The sequence below is a fragment of the Hemitrygon akajei genome, chromosome 2, assembly GCF_048418815.1.
Source record: "Hemitrygon akajei chromosome 2, sHemAka1.3, whole genome shotgun sequence".
NCBI classification, from domain to species: Eukaryota; Metazoa; Chordata; class Chondrichthyes; order Myliobatiformes; family Dasyatidae; genus Hemitrygon; species Hemitrygon akajei.
Genome location: NC_133125.1, coordinates 91,536,221 through 91,561,679, shown reverse-complemented (window position 1 = coordinate 91,561,679; position 25,459 = coordinate 91,536,221). Strand labels below are relative to the sequence as shown.

The 25,459-nt window shown below is 38.4% G+C and overlaps 1 protein-coding gene across 3 annotated transcripts in view; it reads left to right on the top strand.

Annotated features, from left to right (window-relative positions):
• The first annotated feature begins 268 nt into the window (after positions 1-268).
• The window catches only part of nxph2a (neurexophilin 2a), a 167,608-nt gene continuing 142,417 nt past the window's right edge, over positions 269-25,459 (top strand). The window contains exons 1-2 of one of the 3 annotated variants that reach the window (XM_073025813.1): positions 269-745; positions 1,787-1,944. In XM_073025813.1, coding sequence (XP_072881914.1) covers positions 1,888-1,944 — 57 coding nt within the window. In that variant the 5' untranslated portion in view covers positions 269-745; positions 1,787-1,887. Of the gene's footprint in view, positions 746-776; positions 1,244-1,438; positions 1,618-1,786; positions 1,945-25,459 lie in introns of those variants that run through there. The other 2 variants (XM_073025812.1, XM_073025808.1) reach the window with 2 other exon arrangements.

The window sequence follows — 25,459 nt, the reverse complement described above, 5'->3', positions numbered from 1 at the left end:
TCTATTCATCAGAGCACAACGACATAAATAAAAAGAAAATTGCAGAATCAACAAAAAAAGTCCGTAATAAATTTCTCCGACTGGCCAGCGAACGTCAAAATGAATGTAAAGCATAACTTGATATGACCACTAGAATGCGCTGATGGAATACCTTTTGTTATCAAGGACGTTTTCTGCCCAGTTGAATTAATAGTTCCAAATCCCACCATACTTTCTCTTTAGAATATAGTGGTTTTGCTGGGCTGGGTGTCTTGAGTTCGAGGCATTTGCAACGTCCAAATCTGTGATGAAGGTTTGATTTAGATAAACGAACGCTCTGTAGCGTTTCACATCATTAACATGATATGCAATAACAGGAGGCAAGAAAGTTTGTGCTGAGTAGCACCGGCTTCTAAATTGCCGGAGATGTAGGGAATGCAGATTTTCTTCTTCATTTCTTGGAGAGCTGAATGCCAGTTGGACGGATAAATAACACTATCTTCGGATGACTTTTATATTTTCCTAACCGGACGGATACTTAGTACGGTGAATTTGACGTCCACGTTGCAAATTTGAAATATTAAACCCATAAAAGCTCGCATACGTCTAGTAAGCTTAAAGCATTCCGAGAGTGTGCGTCCGAGAAACTACTCAAAGAACGTTGCACAGATCCGGACGGATGGACAGACAAGAACTTCCTTGTGGTCAATAAAAGATCCCAGACGAACACCTGAGTCAGGGACGGAGGAATCGCGCGAGGAAAATTGTGGGTCCGCAAACTGAGTCAAGTGTTTATGCCTCTTTTTTATTTTGTAATAACGTGAAGTAGAAAGTCTCATTCGGATTAGGAGATTCTATGGGAGTATTTGAGGAGTTTCCTTTTGCTCCGAGGAATATCACAGACTGTTTGTTTAATGGACAGATTTTATAAACAATGACTTTCCGCGCTTCCTCTCCCTCTTTGTATTTGCAACACTCTGCTCACCTTTTGAGACCTTCATTCTAGTGAAGTGAATCGGTACTTTCAGCACTTAAAGCGCAGGCGAACAGGAAGATTTGCTGGGAGCCTTGGCCGGCAGACCACCGCCAATCGCCGATTAACGTCCCTTCCACACATTTTATGCATAGATATCATTTATATTTTATGGGCGGGCTAGCAAAATGCTCTGTGGGTCAGGTTAAACTGCAGGGGTCATAAATCATTCGATTCGAGTCGGTGTGCCGGCGTACAGCGGGACTTGGAAGACTCGTGGAAGGAGCTGAAGTAAGGGCAGCTTTCATTTTTATTTGGTATCTGATCAATTTCAGCCGACCACGTGGCGTGTTTCAAAGCCTCTAAAGCGCAAGTGGGAATCGGCAACATCTCAGGGCTACACGGAGACGGTCGCATGGACAAACTCAACCTACGCTGCCTGAGTCCAAGTGGGGGGGGGGGGGGGGGGGGGGGTTGAAGACATAAGCCAACTCTCAGTCCGCCTAGTGCATAGTTAAATAAAAGCGAAACTGCGCGGGGTGGCCAGATGCGACTAGCTAACTTGTTGGATCGCGAAGAGCGGGGGCAAAGATTTAAAGTCTGGGGGGATATTCACGTCCTCAAGCGCACTTAAAGGCAGAACATTTTTCAAATTGGAAGTGACGGTAAGGTTGCCAAGGAGTTACATTTGTGTTAAAAAAAAGTAATCCTCCATTGCTATTAATGAAGGTTTAGACTCCAGTCGTTTCGGGGAAGCCGAGAAATGTGTGGTGTTATTCGTAATGTTTGATGCTCTCCCCTGCTCTTTCACATTCTTCCATCTACTCTACGCAGGGCCGTGTTCGGAGTTCGCTTCTTTTGCCCCAATCCATCCCCAACACTGGATATATGCGAGAGCCAAGTGAGAGGAGTCGCTTCATAGAAAACAAGCCAGGATGAGGTACTCATTTCATCCGCTCCTTCTTGTTCTGCTGCAATGCCTTCTGCACACGGTGAGTGGGCATTTATGTATTGTTTCTCTTCAGGAACTTTTTGATTAGTGTGAAAAGAGCATCGCTCTGCGCAGCCTGGCCGAGGCTCGGGGCGAGCAGCTTGCCCGAGGTCCATCCGAATGTTGTTCATGTAGATTTCGTCGCTTTGTTAAATACTTCACTGAAATGATCGCGGTTGGGGTCTCGGGCTCGCTGTTAGACGAATTTCACCCCACTTTGCTTAGTTGTGTCGGGCACAGTTAACGTTAAAAGGCCAGGTCATCACTGAAGCCTGGGCACGTTGATTTGGCTGAATATTACAGAACGAGCATACATACAATATTGCAGAATGGGCGAAATGCGCTTTTTTTTGGCGTTTAATGTGTACTACTGGGTTGCAGGGATTTGCTGAAAGTTAGGATCACGGTGAAGTGTTCTCTCTCTTGAGTCAACGTTGTTTAATTATACGGGATTCGAATAGGGTAAATAAATTAATAGTCTGAATATATTCGCGAACTTAATTTCAATCCCCGGAGACTCCTCCAATGCAACGTTTTATTCTGAACAGAACACGCTCGGTGGTAATTCAGTAATACAACTTGCGAAGATTAAGCACTCCACTTAAGCACTAGCTTCTGATGTTACAGCAAGGAGTTGATTGATTAGTTTTTGAGTAAGCTTGTGTCAGAATCTAATCCGTTTTCGGATTGTGTCAGTGTTGTAATGTTTTCAACTGTGGTGCTTTATCATTGCAATGAATTACAGAGCTGCAGCGGGGAGATAAGACATTCAATGCTTCACACCATGCCCTTCCTTTCAACGAGCCATCCCTTTGTTCCATCCTGTTCCACACCAAAGTTTCAAATCGCATAGCTTTAAATTATAAGCAGATTTATGGAGACCAAAAATAAAGCCTAATTTAAAAGATTTTCATTTTGATAATTTACATGAAGTACATGCAGATTTAAAACCACGGCTGGTCTCAGAATGCAGACGTCTGTCACCTTAATTCCGCAGCCAGGAGCGTTCCGAAACTGGGCCTATACTGTGCCCAAATTTAAACGGAGTCCATCCTGGATGATATATGATTGAGTCTACATAAATGCAAAAAGTGCCAGCATTATTCATTAGCCCCAGGAATCACAACCCTTCCAAGTGATCGTCCCGGAACGATTTGAATCATAAAAAAAGAACAGATTAACCAGTTAAATTTTTTAGTGTAACCAACCACTAACTTCTAATGAGTCTTAATGATTGTAGGGCTACTTAGAATTTATAGGCTAAATTCTTGCTTTCAAGTCAAACCTTTAGAAGGGTAGTTATTGTGCCATTTCGCAAATACGTTTTATCAGATCAATTAAGAGAAAGGTGCACTGGTGCCTCAATCATTACCCAACATGCATTGTACTACAATGCCTTCATTACTTCACTTTTAATTAAAAATCACGGCTGAAAATATAAAATTTGCATCATTAAATTTTAAATTGCAACCATTATAATACTTGTGACAAACTAAGTCTCCCACAGTGATGTCATGAAGATCAGAATATCTAAAAGTCATATATTCCTCAAAGCAGGACAGTTTCCATTAAAGGATAGGCCCCATAACCCCTCAAGTCTGCTTTGTCATTGTGTAAGATCACAACTGATTCTCTGCCTCAATAATTCTGCTGCTTAATTCAGATTCGCTAATTCCGCCTCTGTGAAATAGACGAACTCCAGCTATGCTTCTGGTTTAGCTCATCATCAGTCCCACTCCCAGCAACTAAGCTCAGACCAAGCCTTGATCTCTACACTTACTGCCTGTGGCGGTTCATTTCGGGGAGATTCTGACTATTAGGTTTTCAAGTCTCTCTGAAGGTTCACCTCTCCATCACTGAAATTTCCTCCAAATCTACAAACTGGTGAGATGAGCAAAAGAGTTCCAAATGGCTGGAGATCCAAAAATAAAAACAACGACAAGGATGGAGGTGCTCAGGAGAAAGAAGCAAAGCTGATGTGTCATCTACTCTGGTGAAACTTTCTGAAATATTTGTGTTCCTCTAATTCTGGCATTTAAATGTCTTTTAAAATCTCACAGTTCCTTTCTTTCTATTCTTTTGCATGCCTCCCCCTCATTAGAACTTCTTTCTTTGAAAATGTTTGCTTGGAAATGTGCCCTCCTCTATGGTTCAGTACTGGTTTCATAATACTCTGGTGGCATTCCCTATGTGAAAGGCACTTTATAAATACAGACTTTATTGTTGTTGATCTCCAGATTCTTTGAATCACCAGAGTCCAGAGATCATCTATTGCTGAACATCCACATATTCTGGGGTCAAACATTCCACAGATTCACGAGCCTCTGCCTCTTCTTAGTCCTCACTGATGAAGCACTAATTCTTAAATCAGCTATCCACTCCTTGAGTTCCAGATCTTCTCACCAGCGCAAAGAAGCTCCCACTATCTCACCTGCCAAACCTTCATAGCATCTTAAGTATTTCAATGAGATCTTATTCTTTCATGAGAATACTCACATCCCATTTAATTTATCCCACCCCAGCCCTCCACCCTTACTATAAGATAATGCTCACGCCAAGGATCATTCCAACCTGCCTTCTGTTGTACAAGTTCTTATGTTAACATATTCATCCTGTTTAGAGTGAGCAGAACTGTTAATGTAGGTTCAATTGCAGCGAGGTTTGTTTACTCTCTTGCATCAGTACCCTTGAAGTACTTTTGTCTCTCTGTAACCTTCTAGGAACCTCTTGCTGTGATGGACGACAGAGTAGAGTGTGTATAGTGATAGGTGTGGCCTGTTCACCAGTTATGGTTGAGTATCAGCAAGACCTACATGCATGAGGCATATCACTGGGGGACGATGCTGACAAATATTTCTCAGTCCTTCCAGTGGATTTGATCATTTTGTAGAGGTAACAGTTAAAGTGTTTTTCCAATGCTTTGAGATATGAGAGAATAGGTCTTACAATAAATATTCAGAAGGCAACAATTAGCTACCAACCTGCATCAACCACACCGTACTGCCCATGATCCACAATGACGCCCTGGAAAATGCGAACCGGCTTTTATGTCTCAGAAGTCACCCATCAGCAAACACAGACATTGATGGTGGACCTCAACTTCACCCTCAGATAGCACAGCCTTCATGCCTTCAACTAAAGAAGCAACAGTTTGCTCAAAGACCGAACCTCAAATACAGAATCAGGTTCATTGCCTACCATGTAACAGTTACCCTTACTTGAGGAAATGGACAGCCTGCTGCATAATTCCTCCCAAAGTGAGTAATTTCATGTAAAATGAAAAATGATGGAAGCATATATCCATGGAGGAAGAAACAGGTGCTTTATGACCTGCTGAGTATCCAGCATCTGTAGAATATTGCTTCTGAATATATTTCCTCACATTATACTCTATCTGCATTTTCTTACCAATTCACTTAACCCATCTTTATCTAGTTACAGATCACATAGAATGTAGGGAAGTACAGCACAGTACAGGCCAGTTCATCCATGATCTTGCGTCGACCATATAACCTACACTAATATCAACCTAACTCTTCCCTCCTCCATAGCCCTCCATATTTTTGTCATCCATGTGCCAGATTCTTTGCATTCTTACCACACCATAATGCCCCACTTGGCTATATTATGTCAAATGAAATAATTGACTTTTTGTTCCATTGTCTAAGTTCCTACAATGAAATGTTAAAAATTAAAATCCCATTATTGAAAATAAAATATAGCAGATGCTGGGCATCTGAAACAAAATCAGAGAACGCTGGAAACGCTGAGCAGCTCAGGCAACATCTGCAGAGAAGTGATCGGGTCAACTCTCAAGAAGCCCAGTTAGTACACTGGTAATGCGGTCCAGAAACCTGAAAATTGAACATTTATTTGTTTTTCTTCCATTCGCTACTCAAGCTAATATATTACTCTTAAACCTAACCAAGAACACCTATGTTTGTGTAAGACTTCATCAAATTCAAAATCCATATGGATTCAATTCATTGGTTTTCATTAGACATAACTGCAAAGAAAACTTCATTAGAATTATTAAATGTGATTTCTCTTTCATTAAAACCATGTTATCTCTGCTTAATCATATTATAATTATTTTAAGTAGATTGTAACCTTAAATAATTGCGAGTATTCTCCATGACTGATGTCATGCTAATTGATCTATAATTTCTTATTTTATCTCTTTTGAATAGTGGTGCTACAGTTCCAGTCTTCCTGTCCACTGCAATCTATATAGAATATGGGGAATTTTGTAAAATCATGTCCACTATCTCTACAGCTGTCTTTCTCTTGGAACCAAAGGTTATAAGCTATCTTTTTCTGGACAACATTTACCTTCTATTACTATTATTCGTTCTATATTTTTAGACCATAAGCTATAGGAACAGAGATAGGCCATTCGACCCATTGAGTCTGCTATGCCATTTAATCAAGGGCTGATCCAATTCTTCCAGTCATCCCCACTCCCCTGCTTTCACCCCATACCTTTTGATGCCCTGGCTAATCAAAAACCTATCTATCTCTGCCTTAAATACACCCAATGACTTGGTCTCCACAGCTGCTCGTGGCAACAAGTTCCACAGATTTACCACCCTTTGACTAAAGTAATTTCTCTGCATCTCAATTCTAAAAGGACGTCCTTCAATCCTGAAGTTATGCCCTCTTGTCCTAGAATACCTGACCATGGGAAATAACTTTGCCATATCTAATCTGTTCAGGCCTTTTAACATTCAGAATGTTTCTATGAGATCCCCCCTCATTCTCCTGAACTCCAGGGAATACAGCCCAAGAGCTGCCAGACATTCCTGATATGGTAACCCTTTCATCCCTGGAATCATTCTTTTGAATCTTCTCTGAACCGTCTCCAATGTCAGTATATCCTTTCTAAAATAAGGAGCCTAAAACGGTACACAATACTCCAAGTGTGGTTTCACAAGTGCCTTATAGAGCCTCAACATCACATCCCTGCTCTTATATTCTATACCTCTAGAAATGAATGCCAACATTGCATTTGCCATCTTCACTACCGACTCAACCTGGAGGTTAACCTTTAAGGTATCCTGCACAAGGACTCACAAGTCCCTTTGCATCTCTGCATTTTGAATTCTCTCCCCATCTAAATAATAGTCTAACAACAACACCACACACAAAATGCTGGTAGAACACAGCAGGCCAGGCAGCATCTATAGGGAGAAGCGCTGTCGACGTTTCGGGCCGAGACCCTTCGTCTGCCTGTTTATTTCTGCCACTAAAGTGCATGACCATACATTTTCCAGCATCGTTTTTCATTTGCCACTGCTTTACCTATTCTCCTAAACAATCTAAGTCTCTCCGCAGGCTCTCTGTTTCCTCAACACTACCCGCTCCTCCACCTATCTTTGTATCATTGATAAATTTAGCGACAAATCCATTAATACGGTAGTCCAGATCATTGACATGCATCGTAAAAAGCAGCGGTCCCAACATCAACCTCTGTGGAACTCCACTGGTAACCAGCAGCCAGCCAGAATAGGATCCCTTTATTTCCACTTTCTGTTTTCTGCCAACCAGCCAATGCTCCACCCATACTAGTAACTTCACTGTAATTCCATGGGCTCTTATCTTGCTAAGTAGCCTCATGTGCGGCACTTTGTTAAAGGCCTTCTGAAAATCCAAGTACACCACATCTACTGCATCTCCTTTGTCTACCCTGCTTGTAATTTCCTCATTGCAGTAGGTTTGTCAGGCAGGTTTTTCCTTTCAGGAAACCATGCTGGCTTTGGCCTATCTTGTCATGTGCCATCAGGTACTCCGTAACCTCATCCTTAGCAATCAATTCCAACAACTTCCCAACCACTGATGTTAGGCTAACAGGTCTATAGTTTCCTTTCTGCTGCCTCCCACCCTTCTTAAATAGCGGAGTAACATTTGCAATTTTCCAGTCATTCGTTACAATGCCAGAATCTATTGATTCTTGCAAGGTCTTTGTTAATGCCTTCACAATCTCTCCAGCTACCTCCTTCAGAACCTGAGGGTGCATTCCATCAGGTCCAGGAGATTTATCCACCCTCAGACCATTCAGCTTCCTGAGCACCTACTCAGTCGTAATTCTCACTGCACAAACTTCACTTCCCTGACACTCTTGAAAATCCGGTATTCTGCAGATGTCTTCCGCTCTGAAGACTGACGTAAAATACGCATTCAGTTCCTCTGCCATCTCTGCATCTCTCATTAAAACTGAAGAGGAATATACATACAATATCTTTCACTATATCATTACAATATCTTTCACTATTTGTAAAGTATTTTTTTAATGTTCTTCACTCCCTTTAGGCCTTTGTATACATATTTGTATGTGTATTTCTTGTTAAGTGGAATACAGAATTCAGCTATTTTATAATTTCTCCTGTGACTTTCAAATAAGAGATTTTCAAATTGTTTTCTTTCCTCTTCAGTTTTAAGAGTTTCAGCAGATTGCAAATATATAATACATTGAATGTTAACACTAAGAAAATGCAATATTCCTATGATGGATATCAGCAGTTTTTAACAATTTTGGAACTAACCCATCAATGACATGGCTACACTCCTTTCTCCCCACTCCATCTCCCCAACTCACCAAAAGAAGATCAATGGTGAACTTCTCTGGTGAGCTATGCAAGTTTCGTGAGACTTATGAAACTGCTCCAGCACAAGGGCCATAACTTTCTTTTCCACTTAAGGAGAGCCTGTTTGACTAAAAAGAAACATAAAAACTGAAAGTTTGCTCATTCGATCAATAGCTTAATGACTCATGTAATTAAGTCACTCTCCTGCTTGATCTCCAGAACTCTTGGCTCCCTAATTGAACTAGAACCTTTCTTGGACTTGAATATGTTCTGGGATTCAGCTTCCATAGCTCTCTGGAATGATGGAATCCAAAGTGTAAGTCACCTGAAAGGAGCAATTCTTTCACACCTCTGCCACAAATGAATGATGCTGTATTCTGAAACCATATACTTCTCAATTCTCCCAAGAGGGGAAATATTATTTCACCATTTACTTTGTCAAGCTGTGTAAGAGCACTTTATACTATACAGGTTTCCCCTGCTATCCGAAGGTAGAGCATTCCTGTGAAACCTTTCGTAAGCTGAAATGACGTAAAGCAAAGAAGCAATTACCATTAATTTATATGGGAAAAAATTTTTGAGCATTCCCAGACTCAAAAAATAACCTACCAAATCATACCAAATAGCACATAAAACCTAAAATAACACTAACATATAGTAAAAGCAGGAATGATATGATAAATACACAGCCTATATAAAGTAGAAATAATGTATGTACAGTGTAGTTTCACTTATCAGAATCCGGATGATTTAGCCAAAACTGAATTGTAGGAAAAAATCGGCAGCTACACGCATGCACACATACCTGCCCCGTGCAAGGCTTCAAAGTCATGGTAGTCTTACTTGGGGTAAACACAAGTTTAGAGCGGGCGCCTTTTTTCGTAAAAGCGAAAATCCTCTGGATTTCCTTCGGTTAGTGAAAACAGGTACTAATGTAGGTGTAAAAGCGAAGTGTTGTAAAGCGAACTTTCATAAAGCGGGGGTACCTGTATTTCATTGAGATGAATTCTCACTTTTATAAACTTTGCATCCTTGTTTTCCCAGTCATGTCTGTGTTATCATCTTTTCTGGCTTTTGTACACTCAGTCACTATCGTTTATAAACTGACAAAGCAACACTGATCACTGTAACACTACAGCTGTTTGTCAACCTGGAGAATACTCCTTTATTTTGATTCATTGATTCAGTTAACAGCCATTCCTTTTGGTATCTTACCCTCAATAGAGTGGTCTTTTAACATCTGATTAAACACTCAACATAATAAAATGACTGGCTTTTCCAACCTACCAAAAACAGGACAACTGAATAACCTCAATCTATGGACCATCAATGGGTATGAGGAAAGTAAATGCATTGATTGGTTCTTCCAAACATTGGGGATGATTTTCAATTGTCTTCATCAGTAGCTCCATTTAAACCAGGGGTTCCCAACCTTTTTTATGCCATGGAACAATACCATTAAGCAAGGGGCCCATGGTCCATAGGTTGCAAACCCTTGCTTTAAGCACATCCAATCATGCTGCATTCAGAGTCACTGGCCATCATACATACAATGTTACTAGTTCCTTTTGTGGAGCATCAAGATGAACTTGTACTTCATGTTGGTTGAGTATCTGAGATCCATTCACTGCAAGGCAAAGTAGACTGAAAACTTAGGCAATCTGTTGCTATGGCAATGGCATCCTTCTTTCTTATTTAACTAAAATTTTTGTTTTAAATCTCCCTCTTATGCATTCCATTTCTGTGAGTTTCTCCCCCTGAAGGCAGCACCTCATATGGTGCTTTGTGGGCAGAAGAAATAATATTCTTTTAAACTCAAAGATTCTTCAGATGCTGGAAATCTAATGTAATACACACAAAATGCTGGAGGAACTCAGCAAGTCAGGCAGCATCTATGGGGAGGAATAAACAGTCAATAATTCAGGCCAAGACTCTTCATCAGGACTGGAAAAGAAGGGGGCAGAAGCCAGAATAAGAAGGGGGGTGGGGAGGAGAACAAGCTCACAGCTGATAGGTGAGACCAGGTGAGGGGTAGCTGAGTAGGTGGGGGGGGGGGCAATGAACTAAGAAGCTGGGAGGTGATAGATGGAAGAGGTAAAGGCCTGAAGAAGATGGAATCTAATAGGAATGGACATGGAGGAAAGAGAAGGAGGAGGGGATCCAGAGAGAGGTAATGGGTAGCTGAGGAGAAGAGAAGGGGTAACTAGAATGAGAAATAGAAAAAAGAGAGAAGAAGGGAGGAGGAGAAATTACTGGAAGTTAGATAATTCAATCTCCCGTGTACCTTTCCTCAAATATTTGATGGATATGCACAATTTACTTTCTGTGCTGACAGATAGTAATCAACTCTGGCAATACCATATTTTCTCACCTGCAATCAGCAACTCAACACGAAGCAGGTTCTTTAAGGGAGATGGGTCACGTCTCTTCCAGCATTATTACAAACAATCTATATTTCATATTCCAAAAATGTTCATCCCCGAGTATACAGTTCACATTGTATTTGTCAGTCTCAAGCTGCGATGAAGAGTCTTTCAAATTTCACCTGCCTGTGTCCAAATGCATGCTTCTTGTTACTATTATTTTAAAATCTGTGAGATTTAGCTGCAAGTTTATTCAACATTGCAGGCCAGTCGGTTGCTTATCCTTCAATATTAGGAATATTGCACAATTTAATGACCAATTTTGCAAGATTAATCTTTGAACACTATATCAATTAACGTAAATCTGTAGTAAGAGTGCTGCTTCGTGTTTGTACTCAATGGTTGATCGTCACATGTCAATGTGATTTAAAATGATCACATGATATAAAAATATTATTTATCAAGAAATAAATGCATTTATTGCAAAAATACCAGGCAAAAATGAATCCTCATGCTATCTAATAAATTAATAATTACCAATCTAAGAGTTTTGATGCCGAAATTTTGACGTTATATCTGAGAAATAGTTTGGAGTAAAATATAAAAAACACATATGCTTTCAATTCATCCATATTATTTTGCAAAGGAACAAGGCAACTAAAAATAAGGAAGGTTCAAAATAATAAAGTACAGATTTTTTCAATACAGTAATCAAAACTAGTGATCAAAAATCATGAGTGAATTTTATGATAAGGTACTCGGCTTAAGCAGAAAATTCTGGGATTGTTGCATCATATATATATATGTATTTATATTTATGCACTAAATTACAAAGTTATAGTTGTTTGCTTTTAGTGTAAGGATAAAGAAAAATGTGTTTGCAGTACCAGATTCTGAAATAATTCAGCAACAATGAGCTGAAAAGATGAGTTGATATTCATAGGTTGTAGCACCCAAGGGAATTGTTAGACAAGGAAAAGCCAACAGTAAAAATGGACCCTGCTGCACTAAAACATGGATAATTGCATGCCTTTGAAGTGGCTCATTATGGATTTGTGGTATTTTACATTTACTGATAGAATTTTGCATTCATTTTGCATTGAGGATTAATTGCTATCTTTTAACTTAACTGTAGCAGTTCGGATATAGAACAATGAGATGCACTAAGTCTGAATGAAATAGACTATTTGTCACTTTTTTAATGGTTGTCATCCAATCGGAACCTTCCTCTTAGGCCACCTTTAAGCTAAGTCTGTAGTCATTTCATTCAGGGATAATAACCATTTGTGATGCAGTCCAATTCTGAAAGCAGTCCTTTACCTTTTTGCTCCTAACAGCACTTCTGTTTACAGTTAAATGTTTTGACTGCTGAAAATGAATACAAATGAAGCTTTCTCTTAGAACTATTACTCGTTTAATATAGGACCACAGAAAATATTGTCAGTTGTAATGACAAAATAATGACAAATTTGTTCTAAATAATTTCAATAATTTTTATAAACTATGTAACTTATTTTCGATCTGATGCAGAAGATATTTCGATATCTTTTGGAAAAATATCTTGTTATTAATTGAGAATTGTACATGAAAAGCTTTTGGGCATTTTTGAAATTACTGGGACCATAATCAAAAATATGATGTTAAAAGGAAAATACTTCAAATCAGAAATGAAGAGAAGGTAAAGAGTTTTCAGTATATTTAAACAAAATCACAGCACGAATAATCTTCCTTGATCTCTTGAAATTGGGGATGACAAAATGATGGCTGATGTTACAGTACAAAGCCAGCTTTTTTATCCGAGATGATTTATATCTTGCTGAATTTTCTTGTATAATAAATGTATTCTGATGGCTTTTTATTATCTCTTGTAGATGAAAGGCAAACACTGCAATACCAATTATTTTAAATAGCAAGCAGTAATTTGAACAGTTGTGTATTTTTAGATGGATATGTGAGACAATATTTGGTTTTGATTCAATTATCTTCTATATTTGCCGACATCTATATTTTGGGTTGTGTGTTAGGTATAGAAAATAAATTATGAAACCTTTAGTAAATAAGCTTTAGTGAATTATGTTTGTAAAATCATCTCTTCACTTGTAGAGTAATATTAAACAGTGTCAGGAACACTGTTATACATATGTCAGTATACCCATCGACACTCTAAAATGTACACTTTGTAGACTCTCTGTATTCTCTTCCGGCCACAAAACAATTTCTAATTTTATAATAATTTGTATGTGCAGAAGATCATTTTTTGAAGTACTCTTTGGATTATTTGCCCCATTCTAATATCCCACTCTATAATTCTAATCCTTTGAATTTTTTATATACATTTGTCTACGTCCAGCGAAACCATTGTAAAAATAATGATTTAACATTGTGGACCTAAAAACGACAAACTTATCAGAGATTGTTTACATTGCTGTTTCATTCCTATGGACTCAAGTAGCAAGCATTCCACAGATTTGACTGTTTGCATTTTGTAGTTAGATTATCAACCATCCAAGACAAAATTGAATGTGGACTTGTTTGGGTCTGAATCCTCTTGATTGTGATTGAATAAAACCTATCTTTCCTGAATGAAAATTTGCTGCATCTGTTTGTACATATATTTGACAATCAAGCTCTTCTAAAATACTCCGTAAATTTCTTTATTTAAAGCTGGTACTGAGGAATTATAGCAAATCTTTCGGAGGGTATGTGATGGTGAAACTGCCTCAAAAACAATCACTGTAATAATGTATGGTTTTTCTGACATGTCCATGTTCAACATAGTAGTGACTTCTCTTTTCTGACTTCCTGTATGATTTAAGAGAAAATTGCATCCTTTCCCTGCTATTCTTGCCCCTCTTCAAAAGTGGTGCCTATAGTGTTTTGTGGTGATTGGCAGCCTTCTGTGTCTTGCTCAAGTGATCATTCTTCCTGTATAAATCCGGAGACTAATAAGTGTCAGCAAGCATTTTGACCCTCTGTCACAATACAGCTGAGCTTAAGCATATCATTTGCTGGTATCCATGATCGGACGTTTTACAGCAGACAGCTGTCACAGGAAAATCATCAGAAACAGGAATGCTAGCTGAATATTCTTTCTCAGCCTCTCCTAGTGCTTGGCTGCAGAGGTTACTGCTCTTACTGAGACTATCTAACAGAAAAAGACAGTGCAGTTATTGAAAATACTAAGTGACATTAGAACTAATTACAAATATTCTTATTTCAGATAAATGGCCACAAATGTGGTAAATTTAACTCTTACTTATCAACAGACATAAGTATTCAATCAAATTCCATGGAATGTATGGTTTGAAGCCGAAGCAACATGGATAACCTGCCAGGAAGAGGCAGTTCGTTCAAATATAGAAGTATGCCTTCAATCAGTCACAGCTGGAAAGAGATGGTAGAAAGACAAAACTGAAAGATCCCTATCTGAATGAGGAAATTGTAACAAGTCTAGTGAATTAATGGTACAACTAGACATAAATAAGTAGAGTATAATGGTCATGATCGAGATGGGGTTGCAAAGAAACCAAAAATGAAAATTAACTGCTACATGTCAGTGTTTACTAAGAATAACAAAAAAGGAAAGTGAAGCGGGATAGCCTTGATATTAAACAAAGGGATAAGGGCTGTAGAGTGGAAGGATCTTCGTTGAGAAAATTAAGTTAAAGTATCTGTTCAGGTGGAGTTAACAATAGCAAGAAGCAGAAAACGTTGGTGGTGGCTGTATATATGATTCCAATACAAAATAAGGCACAGAATAAATCGGGAAACTAGAGTTGCATATTAACAAGGATAATACATGGGAGACTGTAATCTGGACAAAACAATTTAGCAGTAATAGTGTGGCTGATTAATGGAGTGTGTAAGACATGGCTTTTGAGTACAGTATTGTTGATAAACCCAGTGAGGGAACAGACTATGTTAGATCTAATATTGTGTAATGAGATGAATTAATTGAGAAAGCTGTAACTGAAGGATATTAAAGGAACATTGATCACAAGAAGGTAGATTGAAAGTGATTTAGTTCATTTTGAAACCAGGGCTTAAATCTGAATAAAACAAACAACAAAGGCTAAAAGCATGGTAGTAGATTGAAAACTACATTAAAAAGTATGACACTAAATGAGCAATGGTTAGCATTAAAGAATCAATACATTATTTAATACCTATCCCTGTAGGAATTAGTAGGAAATGTGATCTAGCCATGGGTATCAAGAGAAATTATAAGATCTAAGAAAGAAACATAAAACTACTGAAGAAAGGCAGCAAGTCAGAGGATCGGGGACCGTTCTGCATTTAATTCAGGATTAGCACTTGATTATGAAAGGGAAAGTAGATTATAAGAGTAGACTAGCAAGAAACATTAAAAATTGTGAGGGATTCTATGGCTATGTAAAAAGGAAAAGATACCTATTAATTTGGGTTCCTTACACACTAGGTCAGGAAAAATTATATTGGGGGACTAAGGAATTTGCATGAAAATTAAATTTAGCAGAGAAGGTACTGAAAAATAATCCCAGAAATAGTAGAGGATGACAGATCAAGAGTAAATTCAGAGCTCTAATAAATAAATATTAGTTAAAAAATACATGGTTTTGGAGAAATTTATTTAGTGAGATACAGCGTGGAATAGGCCTTTCTGGCACTATGAGCCTCACTGCCCAGCATTCCCCTGATTTAATCCTAGCCTAATTACAGGACAATTTACAGTGACCAATTAACCTATCAAATAGTGTGTCTTCGGACTGAGGGAGGAAACTGGAGCACCCAAAGGAAACCAACGTGGGTACAAATTGCTTACAGGCAGCAACGGGAACTGAACCCAGATCATCTGTACTGAAAAGCATTGTGCTGACTGTTATGCATTGTGCTGACTGTTATGCTACTGTTCCACCAATTTATGGCTCGAACAGGTGATAAATTTCCAAGATGCAATGACCTGCATTTTGGGGTATGAAAGAGGTGACTATAGGAATAATGGATACACTGGATGTCATCTTTAAAAATGCAATAGATTCTGGGATGGTTCTAATGGACTGAATAGATCAAAAATAACTGCATGATTTTAAAAAGGAGAGAGAGAAAAAACAAGAAACATAATTAAAAAAGGAAAGTACGAAATTTATTCATAAGGAAGTAGAAGGGCATGTGGAAAACAATGATGGTTTTGAGTAGCATCAATGTGGTTTTATGAAAGGAAAATCATGTTTGACAAACTTGTTGATATCTTATGAAGTTTGACTAGTAAAATAGCGTAGGGTATATGATTCATGTCATGTAGGTGGACTTTCAGAAACTTTTGATAAGGTGTCTCACAGAAGATTGTTAAAGCAAATTGGGGTGTAGGGAACTGGGAGAAGATGAATGGCATGGATTGAGGATAGGTTAACAGACAGAAGACAAAAGAGATTGGTATTTTGTGAGCAATGGAGGACAACGGGGATCAACGCTGGAGTCCCCAACTGTTCACAATGTATATTAATAATTACATTGTTATTATAATGTAATATAATAATTAGATTATATAATACTAAAGGAGACCTGGTGTAATATATCAAGGTTTGCTAATGATAAAGTACTAGACAGCAGTTAGTGTACAGAGAAGCTTCCTGGGATGTGCTAAATGATACCGATGTGATAGAATATAATGCAGAAAATGTGAGCTCATCCATTTTGGTACAAAAAAATAGAAAGGCGAGAGTGGTGAGAGAGTAAGAGGTATTGATGCACCAAGGAATCTAAGTCCCCTTGTACGAAATGACAGAAAATCAGTAGACAGATATAGGAAACAACTAAGGTGGCAAACGATAGGTTGATATTTATTGCACAAGTATATTTTGCTTTAATAGTATTTGGCCCTAGTGAGATTCCATCTGGATTTATATGTACAGTATGTGTGATCTTTATATTTGACATAGGATATACTTATGAAAAAGACAGTGAAACAAAGGTTCACCTGACTGATTCTGTGATGGATGGCTCGTTATATCTGGATAGATTGAGTACTCTGAGTCTGTACTCTCTGGAATTTAGAGGGGTGATCTTGGTGAAATGTATAAAATTCTTACTGTACTTTCTAGAGTTCTCAGTTCTCCTCCTTAGGGGCCAAGAATCAAACGGAACAGTTTCAAAATGGCCATTTAAGGCTGAGGTAAAAAGGAATACTCTCACTGAGCGAGGAAATAAGAAAGGTAGGAGATTGGGTATAATGTTAAATCGTGTAAGGGGTCAAATGACGTAACTGTGGCTTCTGAGCAACATGGGTGTGAATTTTCCCCATGGCTATTTTGCTACCATTCTGCCTCTTAACTCAATAGTTTGTAATTAAACAAAAAGCTGTGATGAATAAAAGTCTATGTGTTGGTTATTTGAACCAATTTAAATTCAAACAGATGAAAGAAACGGATTATTTATTGCTGCCTTTCTTGAATGGCAATGGAAGAAAATAGTTTTGAGGGCAAAGATGTATAGAAAGTTGATCTGCATGGGTAGACAGGAGTGCAGAATTGAGGTTACAGTAAGATTAATGGTGATTATATTAAAAGGCAAAGAAGGCTTAGGGGCTGGATGGCCTATTCCAGCTCCTAATTTATATATTTATGTCATCATAAACATTAACTATGCTCCTGATAAAAACAATTTTTGGTTTTTCAGATACTGTTTATGCAACAAAATCTAAAGATCCCATTAGAAGCGTAATTACACTGAATTTTTCCTTTCTAGTTGGCCAACAGAGCAATATTTCCAATTTGAATTCCATGGAACACTGAAGTCTATATTTTTTTAAATTACTGCATGTCGTGTTCATAAGCATGTGATGAGCTTTGAAGGAGTTCAGATCATATTATTTAATACACCAGTAATATAAAGCTGTTAGTACCAAATGGCTCTAAATGATAGATGCAGTTTTCAGATTACAGCTTGAATATTCCTAAACCGTTCACCTGCATATCCGATTCATTTCTTTAAGACAAAAATTTAAATTTGTCACAACACAATATGGTAATGATAATAAACTGTTCAACGTGAAGACTAACCAAAACTGGGTGGGACCAGCATCATTTGTGAGTCAGCAGTTAATGTTTCTAATTTAATACACAGCAATCTTTATTTCAAATGTATATTTTAAGTTGTCTATTGAAACAGTCTATCTTTGAAAAAGTTTCCTTAAATTTTCTACATTATATTAAAAACAACACTCCAGTTTGAAACATTGAATAAGAAACCTCACTTTTCTGTACTCTCGTCAGCTGGTCGCTATATATCTATTAGTCTAATGATGAAAATGTATGGGCTATTCGATTATCATGGGCTATGCAGTAAGACCAATACTCTCTCTATGATTCACGATTACACCTGCTAGAGAATTACTTGATTACATAGAAGTACTTTGACAAATTTCCTGATCTTTAACCTGAGGTTTGATGGCGGGGGAGGGGGGGGGAGGAGTCAATGTTCTTGTTACATTTTTGTTAGTCTTTTGTGTGGAGGATGGGGGTTTGGGGGTCAATGTTCTTCTTGTGTTTTGTGCAGGTGGGGGAGGATTTGGGGGCTGATATCTCATGCATTTTGTGCAGGGAATGGGGGTTTGGGGGCCAGTGTTCTGTTCCATGCTGTGCAGAGGAGGGGGGATTTTGGGGGCTGATGTTCGTGTTGCTGTTCTGCTTTTTGTGTGTGGGAGGTGGGTGGGTTTTGCTGTTTCTCTTTGAACTTCCAATGTTTTCTTTGTTTCGTGGTTATCTGGAGAAGATAAACCTCAGAGATGTATATTGCACGCATACTTTGATAATAAATGAACATTTGAACCTTTGAATGTTTGAGGCAGTGTTAATTATAGGACCTTAATTCAGTCACTCAGTGGTAGAATTGGGATCCTACCATTAACAGTGTTCTTCTTTCATCTCCTTGAAGTTAGTACTCTTTAGAAGCTTTGAAGTTCTACTTTATCTTTGTTACCTTTGTTGTTCATGTTAGCATAACCTTATACTGGCACATTCACTCTTGCAATTAGTGTTCTCCTACAGATGGTTGGTCCACATGGAGATGATGGTTGGAGTTGGGAGACAGTGTGGAATGTTGACATTTCCTTTTGCCCCGCAGATGTTGCTCAACTTGCTGAGTTCCTCCAGCTGGTTATTTGCTCTTGTGTCTCTGTTTTAACTAAATTGAAAGGGGCACGTATTAATAAAACAAAGAGGACAAAGTGCAGAAAGGTATGACAGTATCGAACATATGAGGGAAGCAAGCACTAACCTAGTAAATAGGAGTAGACTGTGAAGAATTATGAGGAACATGTGATGTGCTCAGAATGTTTATATGTAAGCATGTAGAGAGGTGCATGGCAGATGGAGAATGGGGAAGAGGGTAGAACATGGAAAGAGCAGGGAGAAGGGTGAAGGTGTAGATAGCTGCTGGAGAGTGATAAGATGGAATACAACATGTTCTAGTGCTGGAATCGTATACATAAGGAAAGTGACAGTGGGAGAGCTGTAAAGCAAATGGAGTTGAGTGAAATGTGTAGGTGGAACTGAGAAGGGAAGGGCACAAAAAAAGAGTTAAGCAAAGCTGAAGGAGCGGTATGGATAGGGGACAAAAGTGCTGCATTAAGGACCCTCCTGAGTCATACTCTTCAACTTCTTCTCAAACACATTGGTCCTGCTCCCATCAAAGTGCAACCATTTTCTTTTGAATTGGTGTGACCTACCTCAGGAGCTGCCCCTCTATTACTGCTCACTAGATCATTATTTTTCTACTTGTACACTTCTGCCTGGCAATGTAGAGAAGGATTGAAAAGTTAAACTGTTTGGGTCCTATTTTCAACATCTTTACAGTTCTTGAAAGTTTCAATGAAATATCTCAACGCCTACTGTCTCTCTGTTGTTGTATCCACAACCTCTGGATCCCTCCCTTCCTCCAGAGTGCTAAGTTTACTTTCCATGCTGTTTTGTACCCCTGCATCAAGGAGTTGGAACACCAGATGGGACTCACTATGACAGTTACAGAAACACTTACCTGCACCCTAACTGTAGAACCTCTTATCATTATTACATTTTTACACTTTGCTCTGCCCCCTTGTGTCAGCTGGGATTGTGGTCTGGGTCACACTCTTTGGAAGTGTTGTCAACCTAAGTAATATCTGATGCCGATTACTGGTTTTCTTTTCAAATCTTTTTATTACTATTATTATTCAAAAATAGCACAAGTACATCGACTTACAATGCCTCAAAAAAGAAGAAATTATCTTAAAGATTGAAAAATTTTGTGAATAAAAAAACCCCTACTAAGCAAGAAAGGTGAGAAAAAAAGAAACCCATTGAGGGCACAACCCCGGAGCCATGCGTCATATAGAAAGCTTCTAAAAATAAACATCAAACCGCCAACAAAAAAGAAAGATATATCAAAAAAAATTTACATTTAGATCGTGGAGGAAATCTATCAGTTAGCTGAAATGATAATAATGAGCAAATGAGCCCCATCTCTTCTCAAAATCAAATAAAGGTTCAAAGGTTCGGCTTCTAATTTTCTCCAAACTGAGACACAGAGTCACTTGAGAGAACCATTGTGACGAAGTAGGAGCTGATATATCCTTCCATTTCAACAAGATGGCCCTCCTAGCTATCAATGTAACAAATGCAATAACATGTTGGTCAGACATAGAAATACCATGGATATTTTGAGGAATTTTTCCAAAAAGCACAGTCAATTTATTAGGTTGTAAGTTGATTCTGAGTGCTTTAGAAATAGTCGAAAAGACTGACTTCCAAAACTGTTTTAATATAGAACATGACCAGAACATATGTGTCAGTGTAGCTATCTCAGTTTTACATCTATCATAATACTTGTCAACATTGGGAAATGTTTTAGAAAGTCTCTCCTTCATCAAATGGTAACGATGTATAATTTTAAATTGAATCAGCGAATGACTAGCACAGATCAAAGAAGAGTTAACCAGCTTTAGAATCCACGTCCAATCCTCCCATATAAAAGTCAAATTTAGTTCCTTCTCCCAATCCTGTTTAATCTTAAGTAAAGGACTCTTATCCCATTGTAATAATAAATTATAAATTCTTCCAATAGAACCTTTCATCGAGGGGATCATATTCATAGTAGTATCTAATAAGTCAGCCTCCAATATGTAAGGAAAATTACTTAAATATTTTTGTAAAAAATGTCTAACTTGAAGATATTGTAAGAAGTGTGAATATGAGAGAGAATACTTATCAACTAATTGTTCAAAAGACATTAAAGCCTTCTTTAAATAAATCCAAAAAAAGAATTAATACCTTTATTTTTCCAAAGGAAAAAAAATTGGATCACTCCAAGAAGGTTTAAAAACGTAATTATGATAAATTATACTACAAAGTTAAAATTTTTTAAGATTAAAAAAATTGCAGAACTGGAGCCAAATTTGTAAAGAGTGCTTAACTACAGGATATAGGTTTAAATTAGCAACTTTAGCTAATTGTATAGGTAAAGCAACTTCTAATAACGAAGTTAAATAAAACTGTTTCACAGCTCTCAGTTCCAGGTCTACCCAGATTGGCCAATGATTACTGGTACTGGTTTGAAGGGACACACACTCTGAACACTCCAGTGTTTCCTACCTCTTCCTGATTTTCAAGATTTCTACTCATTCATTAATTATCCTGAACCCTCTCTGTCAGTGAGGAAGGCCATATTCTGGGAATCATAATCCAGGAAATTCAGTCTTCCTAATGCTCCATTCCAACTCCCAGTGCTCCTCAGTCCTGGAGCTCAGGCTGCTGGAGACACAGGGGCCCTTTGACACATGAAATGCCTGAGGATTCAAGGACTGCAAGCAACAAATCTCTATTGCCACCTCAACACCGGTTAAACTATTTGCTTAAAATTTCATGTTAATTAACACCTCTTGATGTTAGTTCTCAGGCTTGACAATCCCCTGATCTCTCGCAGTTTGCTGATTATTTTATAAAGCAACAAAGAACATCCTCTTCCCTGAGCAACAAATTTACCACTAACCATATTACCACCTACTGTGTTCTGTGTTTTTTACACTGAGTGGAACTCTACTCCATACTAACTCGCTCGTTCGTTATGTGCATGTTTTATGACGTGGTTGATCGTGGTTTATCCATGACCATGATTGTTCTTGGCAATTTTTTCTACAGAAGTGGCTTGCCATTACTGCCTTCTGGGCTGTGGCTTTACAAGACAGGAGACCACAGCTATTATCAGTACTGTTTAGCGTTTGCCTGCCTGGTGTAGCAGTCACATAACCAGGAATTGTGATATGCACCAGCTGCTCCCATGGACTTATGTGACCCTGATCAGGGGGCTAAGCAGGTGCTACACCTTGCCAAGGGTGACCTATAGGCTAACAGAGGGAAGGAGTGTCTAATACCTTCTTTGGTAGAGACGTATCTCCGACCTGCCACCACCTCCTCCCCCCCCCCCCCCCCCTCCACTAGCTGTTCTGTGGATTACCAAAAGTCTCCTGTGTATATTCCAGAAAAAATTCCAAAGGACTTTGTAGATAAGCTTACTTTTTAGGCAAATATTTATACATACTATACACTATTTTAATTAAACTGATTAAAAAATATTAACCATTTTTGTGCTAGTAGCCAATAAGTTAATTACACTTGGTTAGTAATGTAAAGGAGTAATAATACATAATGTAACATTTATTAATAAGCAAATTAACTTTGTTGGAGGAAAGTTAAGTATTATTTCACTGCCAATCCCTTTACCACTCACTCCATATACAAATTTGCAAAATCTTTGCACTCACAATTTGAAGAAAAAGATATGGAAATAGTCCATCTGCTGATGACCAGACTTTTGGTTCAAATGGTTCTGTTTATTATCAGAGAATGTATACAGTATACAATCTAAAATGCTTGTCTTCGCAGACATCCATGAAAAACAGAACCCCAAAAGAAGGAACGACACAAAAATGTTGGAACCCCAAAGCCCACTCTTCCCCTCCCCTGTGCAAGCAGCAGCAAGCATCAACCTCCCCCCCACCCATTTCAGCAGAAAGTGTCAGTGCCCACCACCCAGCAAATAACAGCAGAGCTCCCAATGAGAGACCATGATCTGCGTCAACAAAAACTATTGTTTACCCGATAGACCCACAGACACTCTCTCTCTCACTAACAAGGCACAGAGAGATATCACCCGTTTTCACAGCGAAAGGGAGACCAACAGTTGCTGTTGCAATATCACAATCTGATGGATTGCTTTTTATTCCGAGATTCTCTGACTTGAGAATCAGCATCACCATCAAGAAACAGAGAGGGAGAGAGAGAGAGAGAGAGAGACCAGTTGACCACAGAGACCATCGTCCATACATCGACCATAGCAAAATCCTGATTTCCATCACCCACGAGTACCTCAGTCAGCAACACCAGCCTGGAATCAGTCATCCACAGGGCTACACCCCAGAGGCACCATCTTTCAAGCCGCCCCTGGAGAAGGTCGGAAAACTGTCAGCCGGTGAGCTCTAGGAATGAGTGAGACTTGAGCTCCAGGAACTCATCGGCCATAAAAAGCAGTTTGAGTGCCACTTGCAGATCAGGGCCTCAATAGAACCCTGACCACCCTGAAAAGGGAAAAAAGAGACATTAAAGAGAGGAATTTAAACTGTTTCCGCAGATGAGCTCGAAGAGGCATGTTAACTCTGCCTCGTTGTCATCAAGTCTCACTCATTTGGAATGAGTTGCTATCATTTTGATTTGTTCATGCAAAATATGTTAATGCTTATAGTAGTTCCTGTGTTTGAATAGGTTTCTGATCATAATATTCTCTGATTCTGACAGTGATACAACAGTGAATTTGCAAACAGTAGCCCAAACATATTAGGAGATCCACAATCTAAGGGAATACAGCAAAAATAATAAAAATTGAAACTCTATTGCTTCAGTCATTTCATTTTCATTTATTTAGGAGATTATTTTAATCAATAATTCAAAGTCAGAGCTGCTATAAATATGAATGAAATGAAACTCATTGTTAACTTGACTGGCACCTTTAACCATTCATTATTAAATTATCATTATTAACAGACTAAAATGCTTTTCATTATTAATTATCATTAATCACAGATTAAAATGATTTACAGAATTATAATAGCTTGCAGGCGTGAGATAACTCATGGTTAGGTAGATCTTATACTACGAAGTTTCTTTCCCCTGTAAGCTGTAGATAATGGCAGGAAGGAAGCAACAGGCATCTCCCAACTTGGTGAAGAATAAACACAAATATCCTGATCCTTATCTCATGCAGTTTAAGGATTTAAATGTAAGATGTAGGAAGAGTGGTAGAAAGAGTGATTTAGAATGGATGACTCCAAATGTCAAATTGGTTATAGGAAGCGGAAAAAAAGAGGGAAGCTCAAATTGAGTAAGGAATTATTAAATAAACATTAATGTCTTTTAAAAATTTTCCAAGCAACAATTGACAAACTGAAAGAATGAATCTTCTTTGTCATGACAGATTTTGACCAGGACAGTTGATTGGCAGTCATTAACAATGACCACATAATTAAATGTTGCTTGTGGTATGTATCTCTGTACATATTTAATGTTTTTGTGAATGATTTATTTATGGTGATCCACAAATTAACAGGGGGTCTTTTGAACTCCATAATTTGTTAGCTAACTTTCACAATAATGATGGTGTGTGTTTGAAAGCTCTTAATTTTCAAGATCTTCTTGCCCAGTGGATTAATTTCTTAAATTTATTGGTAAATGGGTAGGAATGACTAAATTCAGTTCTGAAGTTCAAAGATTCAAAGCATATTTGTTATCAACCTTGTATGCAGTATACAACCCTGTGATTCACCCTCCTGCAGGCAGACAGAAAACAAAGAAACACCATGGAACCCCATTTCTAGAAAATATCAAGTTCCCAATGCATGAAAAAAGAACAAATCATGCAAACAGCAAAAAGCAAGCGAATAACACACAGAATATTAAACATCAAACCACAAAGTCCTCAAAATGGTTGAAGAGTGTTCAGTTCAATTCAGTTCAGTTTAGCATTTGTTGTTTGTTGGCTGCAGTTTGCAGAGCCAGCTCATGCCAATGTGTCCCAATGAAGTTGCACAAAATAGCAACAAAGAAGAAAGCTGCAGAGTCCTCCACAAAAGTGTTCATAACCACAAGCAGTGCCTATCAGCCCTTACAGCATGAGACCCAAGACTCCTGCACATTCCTCTGGATAGTGAGTAACAGGGAGCGGAAGACTGGGCGAATGCAGGCAGATGGCACTGAACATCCACTCACCTTCCAAAATATGCTGCACATAATACTATTGAAGGGTGGTGAAATTAATTTCACTTTTTTTCTCTTAACTACATCAGAGACTCGCTGGTTTGTTTTACTGTGATCTTCTTCAGAGATTTGTATTTCACGTCTGCTTCCAGTCTCATGCTTTCTATGTCATGGGAATCCTGAATACAATAGTTCTGGCTCTTTTTTTGTGAATGAGTCCTTTGGCTTAGCCTCAAAGCTTTTTACTTTGGTTTGATGGGCGGGGGGGGGGGGGGCAGGAGCCGTGAAAATCATGTAAACACATGGCTTAA